Source organism: Falco peregrinus, chromosome 1, assembly GCF_023634155.1.
Source record: "Falco peregrinus isolate bFalPer1 chromosome 1, bFalPer1.pri, whole genome shotgun sequence".
NCBI lineage: Eukaryota > Metazoa > Chordata > Aves > Falconiformes > Falconidae > Falco > Falco peregrinus.
In genome coordinates, this window is record NC_073721.1 from 92435564 (window position 1) to 92449327 (window position 13764).

The 13764-nt window shown below is 36.9% G+C and overlaps 1 protein-coding gene across 13 annotated transcripts in view; it reads left to right on the forward strand.

Moving 5' to 3' along the window:
* EML1 (EMAP like 1) overlaps nt 1-13764 on the forward strand; it is a 130489-nt gene that overhangs the window by 86071 nt on the left and 30654 nt on the right. For 5 of the 13 annotated variants that reach the window (XM_055794330.1, XM_055794291.1, XM_027777091.2 and 2 more), the window contains 3 exons: nt 3033-3167; nt 8442-8470; nt 13101-13230. In XM_055794330.1, coding sequence (XP_055650305.1) covers nt 3033-3167; nt 8442-8470; nt 13101-13230 — 294 coding nt within the window. Of the gene's footprint in view, nt 1-160; nt 197-3029; nt 3168-8441; nt 8471-9901; nt 9929-13100; nt 13231-13764 lie in introns of all 13 variants that reach the window. The other 8 variants (XM_055794299.1, XM_055794312.1, XM_027777082.2 and 5 more) reach the window with 4 other exon arrangements.

The window sequence follows — 13764 nt, forward strand, 5'->3', positions numbered from 1 at the left end:
TTCAGTTATGGTATCTGCATTGTCTCATGCTAACAATTTTTGTTATAGGGGTGTTTGATTAGACTACACTGCTGTCTTAAGCAAGTTAAAAATTGTGTTACCAAATGTTACCTTTTTAAATAATTGAAAATGCTCTCCTTTCATATCACTAATGTGGAAGCCAAGTTCTGGAATCCAGTTATACTCATACAAACCTGTAAGTTAAATTAATATTTTCTGTCATTTTTAATTCCTCGTCAGGTGACAGTATATTTACTGTAGCCGTGGATGCAATCACTGGTGTTTAACACTAAAGCTACCAAAATGTGTATATGCAAAAAATGACTTAATATAACAGTTATAATCCTCTTTTCCAACCACCTGCTAATACTTCTCACTGAGCTTTTGTTGTTATTGAAAGTTTAAAATAAAATTTGTCAGAAGATAGCGTTGTTAATTAGTATAAGCAATAATGGACAGAAGCAAAGGTTTAAAAGATTTTGTTCTTGTGGTAAAAGTAGTTTTTGTACTGATATGGGACTTCATTGTTCAGAAAGAAGACAGCATTACACTTTTAAACTTTAGTCCCACCCATTCACCAGTTCATCTTTTGAATGTTGATAGCTATAAAAATAGTAAAATCATTTTAATACTGCTTCTGTAACTTATATTTTTCTAACATTAATATGATTTTGTGGTTTCCTTAATTTAATTTCAGTGTAGGCTGATATTTCTACGTCTTTTCCTTAACCAGGAAAAGGTGCCAAAATAAAGGTTTGATCCTGCAAAATCACAAAGAGGATGTTTTTGCCAGTACAGTCCTTAAAGCAGTGGAAGGACTCAATAAAGCCAATAAAGCTATTTTATGTGGAGTAAACATTTCCAGTATCAAGGCTTTATTTTTTTAACTGTAATAATAGTAAATGGGATGATGTTATGAGATGCAGGGAGAACAGTTAAATGTTAACAGTATATTATATAATTTACTAGAGAAGGTTTTTTCATGCATTTGACATGGAGATGGCTTGAATAATGTAGGCTAGTGTAGGAGACACTTATTTCTGAAATTAAGACAATTAAATTCTTTTTACTGCCTTTTCCCTTCTCCTATGAATGTATTTTGTTCTGTGCCTGTGTGCAACTTTGCATTCTAATTGCTTTCTTGCATCGCTTTCTCCGTAGAAATAGTACTTTTTTAATTTCGGCTTAATCATTTGAATTGTGCTTGTTTTTAATACAAAACCACAGCATTGAACACTTGTCCTACCATTGCATGTTCCAGAAAGTTTTTTGTCAAGCTAGCTGAGATGCATCTTAACACGCATCTGCTCTGCGGAGCTCCCCCTGGATGGGGGCTTCCTTCCTTTCAGAAGGGCGGTTGCTTTGCAGAAAGACTCCGGTTCGGTGGTTCCCATTGTTTCTGTAACTGAGCCTCAGATGAGGTATTGAAGCATTCCCCTCCTCACCAGTAAAAAGACATGAGTGAGCAGGAATATATATATATTTTTAAAGAAAAGTGTCTCAATGGTGGTGTACAGTTGATAAGCGGAATATTTTTTGACCAGACAGAAAGGTCTGTCTTGTTTCCTTTAGTTACGAAGAACCAATGCCTCTTTCTTACACCACACACAAAGTGGGACAGAGCCTGAGGAGCTGACTGAGATATCAGGATAGAGGTAGTCGTTAGGGGCTGATAGGGAGGTTTGGAACAGTCCTCAAGGATGATTTGAGATGAGCCGTACGATAAGCAGAGCATCCCTGGGGGTGTACGGAGGTCAAGGGGGGCCTGGCTGGGGGTGGTGAAAGGGCTGGCATGAGACCAGGCCTTGAAGGAACAAGAACAGAAAGAACTGAAGTTTTCACAGAGGGAGGGAGCTGGTGTGTGGGATTTGGGTAGAGGGGTCTGACCTTGAAAATGGTCATTGGTGTCTGTGGCCTCTGGGGTGAGAGTGCTGCTAAAGGTGGTCATTTAGTTGTGGGGATGTTACGGGTAAAGGGAGCATTTTTCTTCTGCTCTGTGGAGGGAAGAAAACAGCACAGGACTGGAGTGGGGAAAATGAGACCCTGACGCTGAGTCCTGTCATTCAGCCGCTGTTGCGGGAGTGACTCTTGCCTAGTCCACATAACGCTGCCTGCACCTCTGCTGCACGGGGAGATCACCCAGCTCGGGGCCTCACCCTTAGCTCCTCCCTCTCCTGCTAGGAAGCACTGCTGTAAGGAGAAGTGCTTTGGACTAGCGAATAACCACAATAATTTGTCTCCTGTTAGGTATAAGCTCTGAGTGGCCTTCTCTTAGCTTACTAAGCAATACCACTTATGTTTTGGCTCACGTTTTTCTGTCGGAGAGAGCTGGATGTCTAAGGGGTGCCATAAAGTCGTACAAGAGATCCCTGATAGCTGTCTTGGCAGGAAGGATGGTTGAAGAGTGAGAAAGTAAGGCAAGCTTTAAGCCTTTGAGGAACCCCTTGTCAGGAGATGTGGGGAATCTAATCTATTCATACATGTAAGTAGGAAGCATACATTTTTGACAAGCTAACGAAAAAATATGCAGGCTAGTTGACCATTAATTGCACTTTGGGGTATGTTAAAACTAGCCTTGAACCACAGAATAATTGATACTGAATGAAGACACAAAGTTAGCTTTCTGGTGCTCAAATTTTGACCTGTTTTGGCATTCTATGTGGTCTGGCTGGACCGGTAATAGGCTTTCTCTTTAAATCTTTCACTTCTTATTAAGAGAATCCAGAAGTGTGGAGGACTAGTCAGAGATTTGAAATGTGACCTGGAAAATAGGTATTGCAACTTACTCTATGATGCCAGTTTAGCCCATCTTCTGTTTTGCGATTAAGGAAAGAGCAGGATGTTTGTCTCTTGCACCAGGTACTCAGCAAGACTCTTATGTAGGCTGTTTAACAAATCAAGTTATGATTAAAAACAAAGTTATAGTTATTTTTAGGGTCAGCATTCTACTTGATGCCTTTCTCAAAAATATTAGTCATAGAGATATGTGCTTTTACAAGTGCCACTGTAAAACTTGTTCTTCTTTTTAGTAGCACCATTAAGAGGACCAGTTCAGCTGAGCGTGTGTCCCCAGGCAGTCGGAGGGAAAGCTATGGAGATTCCAAAGGGAGTCGCAACCGCACTGGATCCACCAGCAGTTCATCTAGTGGTAAAAAGAACAGTGAAAGGTAATGTTATATAAATATCTATCTTCTTTCTTTGCTTACTGCCCTAGTAATGAAATTAGTTTCTTTAGTGAAATTAGTTTCTCTAGTTTAGCAGGTATTAGGAGTTGGGTTTTCTTAGCAAACTCCAACGGTTGGAAAAAAATATATTTAAAAACATTTCAAATAAAACAGGTTTTCAATGTAGATAAAATTTATTTGCCTTCTTTCCAGACTGTAAACATTGTGAAAACATTGAGTTGCCTGGAAAAATTTGTAATTATTAAACACGCCTTTTCTGTTATCTTAGTGGTTTTGCTTGGTCTTTAATTTCCTGACATGTACTTCAAGTTCCTTGTTGTGATGCGTTGGGCCCAGCTGGCAGCTAAGCACCACACAGCCACTCACTCCCTCTCCCCCAGCAGGATGGGGAAGAGAATAGCAAGAGCAAAAGTGAAAAAAATCATAGGTCAAGATAAAGGCATTTTAATAAGTGAAGGAAGGAGGAAGAAAAAGCAAAGTGATGGAAAGCAGTCAGTCACCACCTCCCAGGTGTAGAGTGATGCCCAGCAAGTCTCTGAGCAGTGACTGCCTTGCTCTGAGGGTCAGGCTGAAGAGAGATTGAGAGGCGTACCTAGAAGTGCTATCCAAAGCAGTGAAATAAAGCGAAGCCTATCTCTGCGTGTTTCTGATGATGCTTCTCTGTATTGCTGATAGCCCAAAGAACAGAGAATGTTTCATCCAAGAGTTTGAGACTTAGGATGAACAAATAGCTGATTCATTCAGGTTTGTCAGTATTGTCAGTATTGGTCAACTGGTTCTTTCTTGTATTTCCTAGAGAGATTTTAGTCCTGGCCACTTCACTAGACCAGTCCTGTTCCAGTTTCCTATGCAAGTAGTAGTGCTGATGGTACTGTTTCACAGATGATGTGACCATAGAAACACAGCCTTAATGAAGATCATATAATAACCTAATTTACCTGCTCTGTCTGGGCATTAGTGCCATCGTATGAGTCATTGGGCTGCTTATGAGCTGATGGTGTGGCACATAACATCCCTTCCTTTCCACCCCTTCAGCATCTTTGCTTGATTTAAGGGGTGACTGAGGTTTTTGTGTACTAATGGACAGACTAAATATGGGTGATTATTTATAGTTTGTTTTCTGGCTTGTGTTTTCAGCTATGAAGCAAGCCAGCAAGTGTGCAAAGTTTGAGAAACTTGTAAAAGGCTTAGCAAATAATGGGAATAATGAAAAAAATAAGAATACCATCAGACAAAAGGTTATAAAATAACAATAGAGGAAGATACAATAATTACAAATCTAAAAATGTAATCAATCTAAAATCATGTTGGCATTGTGCATCTCTGTGTGTGAATGAGATTTTTATAAGTCAACAGAATTCTGCAGGACTGGGCTTTCTGGTACTTATGGAAATTCAACTTTATCTCACTTTGTGATTTTATTTTTTTCTTGAGTTGTTTGTAAAATGATAATAAAACCAGATAGCTAAATAGATGTGGATTTGGTTTTGTTTATAAGGTTTTTGTACTTTAAAATTCCTAAAAGACTGAAATATAATTGAAAATAAAATTACTGTAGCAATTAACTCTTTAAGTAATCTATAAGTAAATAGCACTTTTGACAGAAAAATCAATCTTTTATTGGACTACTTAGAGGCCATGTCTCTTTCTGCATGTGCAGATTTGGATGAAATTGTTACTAAACATCGCAGACCCTTCTAACACAGAGAATGTATACCTTGATACATCCGGTAGAATACCACTGAAGCAGCAAACCAAGTATCAACACTCTTGGGGACAAGCAAGCCTGAAATTTTTGAAAGGCAAAACTAAGCAAAAAATTGATGACCAGTGAAGAGGCTGCTAAAAGATAAAAGCTTGCTCTTAAATCTGGACATTCTGTGAAGTGTTGCAATAGTGCATAACTTCAGACAGCTACATTGCCTCAGTGAAGTTATGAACAAGGAGTTGCTGTTTCCTGTATTGATCTCTTGAAGCTCGTGGGGTTTTCTAAGGCTTTACTGTTTATTTTACATAACTTCCTAGTCTATTGCACATATCAAATTATAGCAACAGTCCTTATGTTGTGACCTCATTGGTGTCAAAAACCCCATCTTATATAAACAAAACAAATCTCTTGTGGAGTTTTTGTTAAATAAGTTTCTCTAATTAGATGGGTAGACCTGTTTCTGGAGTATGAACAGGAATATTTCACCTAGCTATTGTGAATGTCATTATTTTCCAATTTACTGTAGTTTTTTAGAAAAGTCTTAACAAGCATATGATGATAATGCACTGTTCTCTCTGTGTGTATTTTATCTTGCATAAAAAATATTAGATCAAGTCCCCGAAAAGTGAATTCTGTGTGTGTTGTGCAGTGGAAGATATACCTGTCAAAATCTAGAGTGCTTTGCAAAGTCTGTTTTTTTTAAGATATCCCTGAGTTCTTGCTGCCTGCATAAGGTGATAATTATCTGAAATTAGCTTTATGTTAAAGCTGCTAAAGAAATAAATATCATTTAAATTAAGGAAAGTTATGACTTCTAGCAGCTACATAGAGATACTGTACACTTTAAAAATGGATTCCAAAACAGCTGAGAAATAAAAACATTATGACGTAATTAATGGTTATCTGCAAGATTTTTTCTACTTGAGAGTTGATCACAGTACTTGAGATGCATTTTAAATTTTTTCATACTGTTCTAACGGAAGCCAAGTGGTTATGTCACTCTGCAGTTGTCAGGCCACAAAGGGCCACAACAGCATTGATCAGAAATCACTTACATTGGACTCAGGGAGAAAGTCCAGCACACAAGCGATGTAGTGCTTAAATAATGTGCAGGTATCCCAAGGAGCTAATCGAGAGGGCATGTTGGATTGCCTTAGCTGGAGCTGGTGATATTGGTGCTACTATGAGAACAATCATTGTATGGCTAGAGAGTTTTCCTGATTTCTGTCACATGCAGCCTGAGGGTGTTCAGCACCACAGCTTTCACCTGCTTGGAGAGCGTCCTTATCCTGTGCAAGAGGCTCGCTAAAGACTTGCCTCATGCTTCCTGTTGAAGCTGGGCCATCATGCAAAATGAAAAGCAAGAGTCATGGGACTAGAAGGAGAACGAGCGTGATTCTGAAACACTGGGGGCTAAGGCTGTCCTCCTAAAGTTAACTGTATGTATGAAAGAGAGAAGAGGAGGGTGTTACTTAACCGTCTACTCACAGCCTTATTACTTGTATCATTGATCCTTATCGGTCCCTTCCACCTTGGGGTATTCCATGATTCTGTGATTCTGTGTCTGGTCTGAAGATGAAGCTTAAAGCAGGATGCACACCAGGAATCTAAAAAGGCAATTATGAAATTATTGTTTTTCAAAGTATATAGAGTTGTAGGCTGTTACGCAAAAACTTAATGCTACAAAAAGCTATTTTAAGAAGCTTTAAGCATAAGGAGTAAGGAGATGACCATATGGCTATGAGCCGGGGTAAACCTTCCTAAGTGTTAGGTAAGTAGGAACTGACTTAAGTCCACATAAAAACGGTAGTCAGAGCTCTCAGCTGTGTGTGTGGTTAGGGTTTGTATAATTAGAGTACACATGATTTGCTTTATTACAGTCATGAATCAGCCTTTCACATTAGCTTGATTAGCTTGAATAAGTCAGCATGGTCTGTTCAGAGCTAGCGATTCTTTTGTCTCTAATGTGGCAGCATTTCTGACTGGTGCTCCATCCCATAAAGTTTTTTGTTTTCTAAAACTATCTTCATTCATAAGAGAAAGTGTTAATCTTGCTGTTAACAATGGCAACACATCATGCTATTTATACAGATGAGATTGGCTGTGTGTGCCAGCTTGGAGCATGAATTTTGATGCCTGATTAATACTAAGGCTGATATGATGAAGAGTTGCTACATCAGTGGGGTCGGATCAGTAGAATTCTTGTTTTATTTTGGTTTTATCATTAAGTAAATATATTATTCTCAATATAACTGTCAAATCAGGCAAAAGGAAAAATACTGTAAAATTATTTGCTACAGCTTTTGTCATGGAGAAATAATCTTTTATGCTTAGAAAAAAAATGTGTGCAAAAACTCAACCTGGTTTCATTTCTTTTTTTGGTTTCTCTTTTATCTGCCCACTGCAGTCTAGGAACGGATGTGGAGAGGGCGTCACAGCTCTAGGGATACTTCATGCTTTAGCATTTTGCCATCAGAATTATAGGGCTTTCAACCCTTTTGGGACCACCCTAAGAAACGTACAGCAGTAATCTGATATTTCAAGTTTTACTGGATAGAAAGAAAATGGATTGGGGAGGAAAAATAACTGCGTAATACAGCTTTGTGTCCCTTTTATGCTTCGTCAGAAACACCACCCTCAAGCCTGATTGTACAAGGGCAAAGGGCAAAGAAAACAAATGACTGCCATTTCTTGTAAAAGATTGCCTCTTTCTGGCCAGGGTAGTACTATCCAGAGAGCTCCTCAGCTTTTCTGCCTCTTCTTTCTTTGCATGCTTCATGTATTTTCCTGCTTAAGTTTTGCCAAGAATTTTCTCAAGATGCAAAGACAAACTGTTTTCAGGTTGTCTTCCAGGCAGCAGTGCAGTGAGAAAGAGAAGATACTGTAATCGTGATGGTTCTGTGCTTTCTGGGGTTTACTAAGTACTGTCATTCACCAAGAAACAGTCGGGCAGTTCCATGTTTTATGTAAATGCTTTGGAAAAGCAGGATTCAAACTTTGGATTGCTCCTTAAATTTGGAGAGAATAAAGACATGAAGTAAGTGAACACCCACACATGCACTGATGCAGTAGCCCCCCCTGCTCCACATATGCAGAGAGATTTTGTAGTTAAGAATATATTCCTAGCTTTTTATTACAGTTGTAGGCTGCTTTAGAGTAACAAATCTCACTGACTGGAAACCAAAACTCATGCAGCTGCTCATGACCAGTTTCCATGTTCTCCTATAACTGGACTAACTTTGCAGGAGAGGATTTGGTAGTTAGTGAAGTTATGAAGAAGAAAATACATAGCTTTGAGAATGTAAGAATTGGATCTTGAAGTTTTAACATCTGCCATCGAGGAGCCGCAATGTATATGGGTTTTAACTGTGTCTGCCTGGGGACTTACCTTGTAAATAATTGAATTGAAAAAGTATTTTTGTTTATATGTACACACAAAAAAATATTTTATGTCTTTTATATTTTAAAGTTTGTTGTATTGATACCTTCATGTATGCAGACTGTATGTGCGTGCTTTTTAAAATGGAATTTTTTCATTATTTTCACAGCAAACCCAAGGAACCAATGTTCAGTGCAGGTAGGAACTTCTGCAGTTTTTAAGCAAATAACAACTGTGATAGCATAATGGATTTTTTTTTTCTTCTTTCTGTGGATGCCTAGAAACTGGTATTGGGAATCTAAACATGATGTTTACAGGCTGCTGATGGTACATTTTTAAAAAGTTGATTAGTTTGCTCTAGTTTTTATTGGCCCAATATTTATCTTGCAGTTAGGATACCTTATAAGAAGACAAAAGAAGTAAAAGGCCTTGTCTTCTTACTCCAAATCAGTCTACCCTTTCAAAGCACTATTAAGGTTTTTTAAATTAAAGTATATGCCAAGTTACAGCTATGATGCGTTCATGTTAATTTAGTCATAAAAGGCAGCCCTCAAGTACTGTTAAGGAATGCCATATCTGTCCCAATGGCTTATAATAAAATTTGTCAAATTTCAAGTGAAAAAGGTGATTTGTTACTGCAGTTTTGGAAGTCTGTCTTTAGTATGAAAACCACTTGAATTTTTTCTTACTTATGTATTACCCCTGCAAAAAGATTTTAAAAGTGAAATAGTAGGTGTAAGTGAAAGCGGTTTGTCCTTATTAGACAGTTAAAAACTTTTGAACAATCTTGATAAAGATACAAAGCTGAACAGTATTTCTAACAGTTACTTTTGTTCTGAAAAACCAAGGCCAACTGAAATAAAAGCTTTCTTTTAACAAAATAAGGAAGGAAAAAACCCCTGTTGATTTATCAGATGTATCATACTACTTTTGTGTATAGTTCTGTGACAGTAATCGTACATTAAGCTGAAAAAGTAGTAAATCTTTTGTTTACTGCGCGGGTTGATCAGCATCCAGCAAAGCTCTTAAGCCATGCTTCAGGCTTTAGTGTAGTTGATTTTGATCTCAATAAGATATAAAACTAAGTAAGCACTTAAGTCTTTTGTGACAATACAATCACGATTCATGTCCCTTTCATGAAAACCCTTGGTTTAGGAAAAGGAAACTTCTGATTTGCACAGAATATACTTTTTTTGCGTTAACATTTCTCCTTCCCTTGCACCGTGTAAGCAAAGGTATTTGGAATAATTTTTCTTCTGATACCTCCCCATAGATAAAGATCAGTAATTAAACAGATGTGACACTACTTTTACCCTTCTCACCTGGACAAAATTCTCAATGAAGTTACTGATTTTTTTTTTTTTTCTAAGAAAGTTATACTTGGTATTTTACTTACTTTAAGCTTATAGTTGCTTAATGGAGCTTAAGCTAATAAGCCCCTAGGTGGAGGAAAAGGGTTTCAACTGGAATTACGTATGGTGTGGAGTGTGCCTCAGTGTTTTGTCAAGCACCAGAGTAACCTCCAGCAGAATACAACTGGGCCGACTGTAGAGCAGGTATTTTAGTGAGTTTATTGTATTCAAACACATCTTTATTTAGCCCTTCTGTCTCTGTCTCTGTAATCACAAGGGAAGCGCCGTGTGACGCACTGCAAAGGTAGGCTTCAATTCCAGAACCTCATAGCTCTCGAAGCAAAGTGGTACTGGTGGGATAAAAGCTCAATGTATAAACAGCTATTTTTTGACTTGTGCACATTTTGCAATGTTAAAACTTTTCTAGTTCTTTTGAATGAAGCAAAAATATTATACCATCTATTATACGGTCTACTGAATTATAACCCTCAGGTGCACTTTTATAACAATAATAATGGGTTATAATTTAGATTCCTGTGGACTTATTCCGAAGCATTTGAATAAGAAAAAATGTGTTGAGAGAGCTATATGGCAACACGTGGATGTTCACTGTTTGAAATGGTGTTCTGCACTTTTGCTGAAATTCATATAGAATTTGCCCCTTTATTGGCTGTTCTGCTGTTAGCCTAACATGATTGTAGAAGCCTTGGTTTTTCCCTTGCTTTTTCTTACTGAGTAGACTGTAGATTTTTTGTGAATGTTGAGTAAACGGACCTAGACCTCCAACTAATTTCTTGGTGCTTTTTGATCAATGTCATAAAGCAGAGTTACATTTGGTAAACATACCATATAGTTTTCTAAAGCTTTAGTTAAATTGCAGTGTAAATATGCACAATTTTGATGCATGTTTATATCTGTGATATAATCACAGATTTGTCTTGCTTTTTAGAAATAGCTAAAACCTAACAGTTTTTCCACTAATCAGCATCTTTCAGCTTTACGACAAATCTAAAATTTCACAAAGCAAAGAATGTTTGTTCTCAAGGCAAAGTCTTTTAGAGAGTCTCTACCTCTGTGTGTTCTTTGTACAATTTTATGCCTGCAATCTGTGGTGGTCTCCTTTACAGATCCTACTGGCATTCACGTGCCATCTTATTTCAGTTCAGTAACTGTTAATTTTTTGCAATTACTTTCAACAACAATTCCAAATTTACAAAATTGCAGATGTAAAAGATACATTTGTCCAAAAGTTTCACCATTGGTCTGTCTTTGTAGTTTGATGATTGTCTGTCTTTACATCTGTATCTTCACATTTAGAGCTTTACTGTCTTAAAATCTTAGTTAAGAAAAGTACAAAGAAGGGGATATAGATTGATTATGTAGGTAATATATTTGGATTGGTAACAAAAATTAGTACAGATGGAATTAATATTACCAAAAGTTAGAAATAAATACATAATATGTACTTGTGTGCCTGACCCAGTCAGCCTAAGTTCCTTTTTATAGTTAGTAGAGAGAGAGAGAGAGAGAAGTATTTTGAAGGCATAATTTATGTACTTGGTATAATTTATTGTACTTGATTTGGGACATCTGCTTTGAAATGTGATCAATTTTAAACGTCATTAAAATGAAAAAAGTACCCGTTTCTCCCTATTTACTTTAAAAAGGAGTTTTGAGTGACTGGGTCAAAAAACTTCCCCTGTAGATGGCTAAATCCAAGTTTTATGAGTCCTGTAAGTTTCAGGTGAGAAAAGCAGTTCAGTGAATTAAACTTCTGTTCGTTCCTAGCCTTTGATAAGCACAGACAGTGGTTGTCACTGCTGAAAATTTATTGACTTCCAGTGCACCAGTATCAGCAGTATTGGCATGTATTTCAAGCTCATTAAATGGATGCTGCATGCGCATACAAATAGTGCTGCTATTTAATGCTTTACCTGCTATATTTTATTTTCCAATCTAGATCTATTGGAGTAAGTTTTTTAAAACAATTCCAGTATTTTAATGGGCATCTTAAGGTCCCAGCATCTGTCACCATTATTATTGCTTTTTTTTTTTTTAGCATTGTTTTCTGTTGTTTTCATTACATGTATGAATTCTGTAAATGAAGCTAGAGTGCCCTAGCTGTAATTTCAATTCCCAAATGAATTAATCTAAAGGCAAAATGCACATATATTTAGATAATGCAGCATAACTATGATGTTTATTTGTTCAACCAATAATTTTTATTCATTTAGTCAGGATTTGTAGCATATGCATATGTCCAATTAAAATAAAGCCTTAGTTTTCAAATTAAAAAAAAATTATGGTGTAATTGTAATTATACTTAACAATTCATAGCATAATTTTAACAGTCCTAAATTGTATAATTTTTTTTCATTTACATGATTTTATTACTTCTGCCCTTCCATTTCCTCTGTGCCCACGATTATTCTGTCTAGTAACTCTACAGATGTCACTGACTCCAAAACTGCTTGATTCGCATGAGAACAAGGCTGAAACCCTTGATCTGCCGATGGAGCAGCAAGAGCCAGCACGTTCTGAATCTGGACAAACTTCATCAGAAGTTCACAGGACACCCACTTTGGCCTTGCCAGTTCCCAAAAGTCTTAGTCAGACCTTCATGGCATTTCCCAGATCTCCTAGTTTTATAAGCCCCATGAAGTCCCCAAGTCAGTACTTCCAGATCTGTTATTAATCCCTGCTTCTCTCCCCCAAAAATATTTCTTACCAGTTCAACACATTACTTTTAGTATTTTCTTCTAGAAATGTTTACTTCTGTCAGCCAATTCAGTTTTTGTAGCTTCTCTCTTGTATGTCGTTTTCCTTTCTTTTAATGTGCTGTCAGTGTTGTCGTTCCTTTTTCAATGTTTAGTAATTCTTAAATCACATACCTTTTCTGCATTTACATCAGCATGATTCCTTTTACTAATTGTTTGTGTTCCTTATTTCGAATGTATCTCTAACACTGTATCAAGTGTAAAGCATAGCTTTACACTGAGATGCAAAGAATGCGACTGAGTGTTGGAAAATACTTTAGATGCTGATGCTCAACTGTAAATATTGATTAAAAAATAAAATTAATTTCAAGTGGCATTTCTGCGTTAATTGTAATCTTTGATGTTTTTCCCCTTCATTTTTGATATTTAAAAAACTTAATATTGTAGCATTGTTTTTCACCAATGTAGTTTCGATTTCAGTCCTTTCAGTTTTGTGGTTCTTCATGGCATTGTTTAGTTCTAATTCTGCTGCTCCAAATATTTAGAGGCAAAAGGGACTTTGTATGTTTAAAAAAATTTCTGCTTAGTGATTATGATTTAGGAAAAAAAGCCAACCTGCTTTATTTCCAAGTTTTGAGTTTGCATGTTCTTCTGTAATTGTAACGCACCAAACTGTTAAGTGGGAAGGGATGGAGGAGCACTGGAGTTCTCCACTGATGCTTATTTTGTGTAACATTAAACATTTCTGACCTTTTGTAGAGGAAGGATACGTAAAAATGTTTCTTCGTGGACGTCCTGTTACCATGTACATGCCCAAAGAGCAAGTGGAATCGTACAATTTGGAAGCAAAAGTAGAACTACCAGCCAAGAGGCTTAAACTGGAATGGGTGTATCCTTTCTGTGCTAGAGGACTACTGGAAATCAGTAATTTCTTAATGATATGGTTTGAATAATTTTGAGCTAAAATATAGCAAAATTAAGATCATAGGGTTCATTTCATTAGTGAAGTAACATTCTGTTGAAAATAGGTGTTAATTTCTTGAGGCTGCTGTTCTGCACCTTGTGAAGGACAGGGTGGCAGCTTATGAAAGGTTCTGCTTAAATGTTGCCCAAAGGTTCAGTCTGAAGCATGCTAATTACTTAAAGATTAAACCAGGCAAATTTTAACAATGTAGTGAGCTGTGATTATTAATTATAGTGTGCGTAAAACAGGCTCAGGGTTTTTTGCTGATTCTCAGCAGTAATTTATCGTTTCAAACTGCATTTTATAAAACGTGCACTGTTGTCCTTCAGAGAATGCTATAAGCAACTTCAGTACTTGAATAAGCCCTGAATTCAGTAGCAGTTTGCAACTGATAGGTGCTTAGCAGTAAAATTCAGAAGCTGTCATATATAAATTAGTGTTTGAAGTTACATTTTCCAC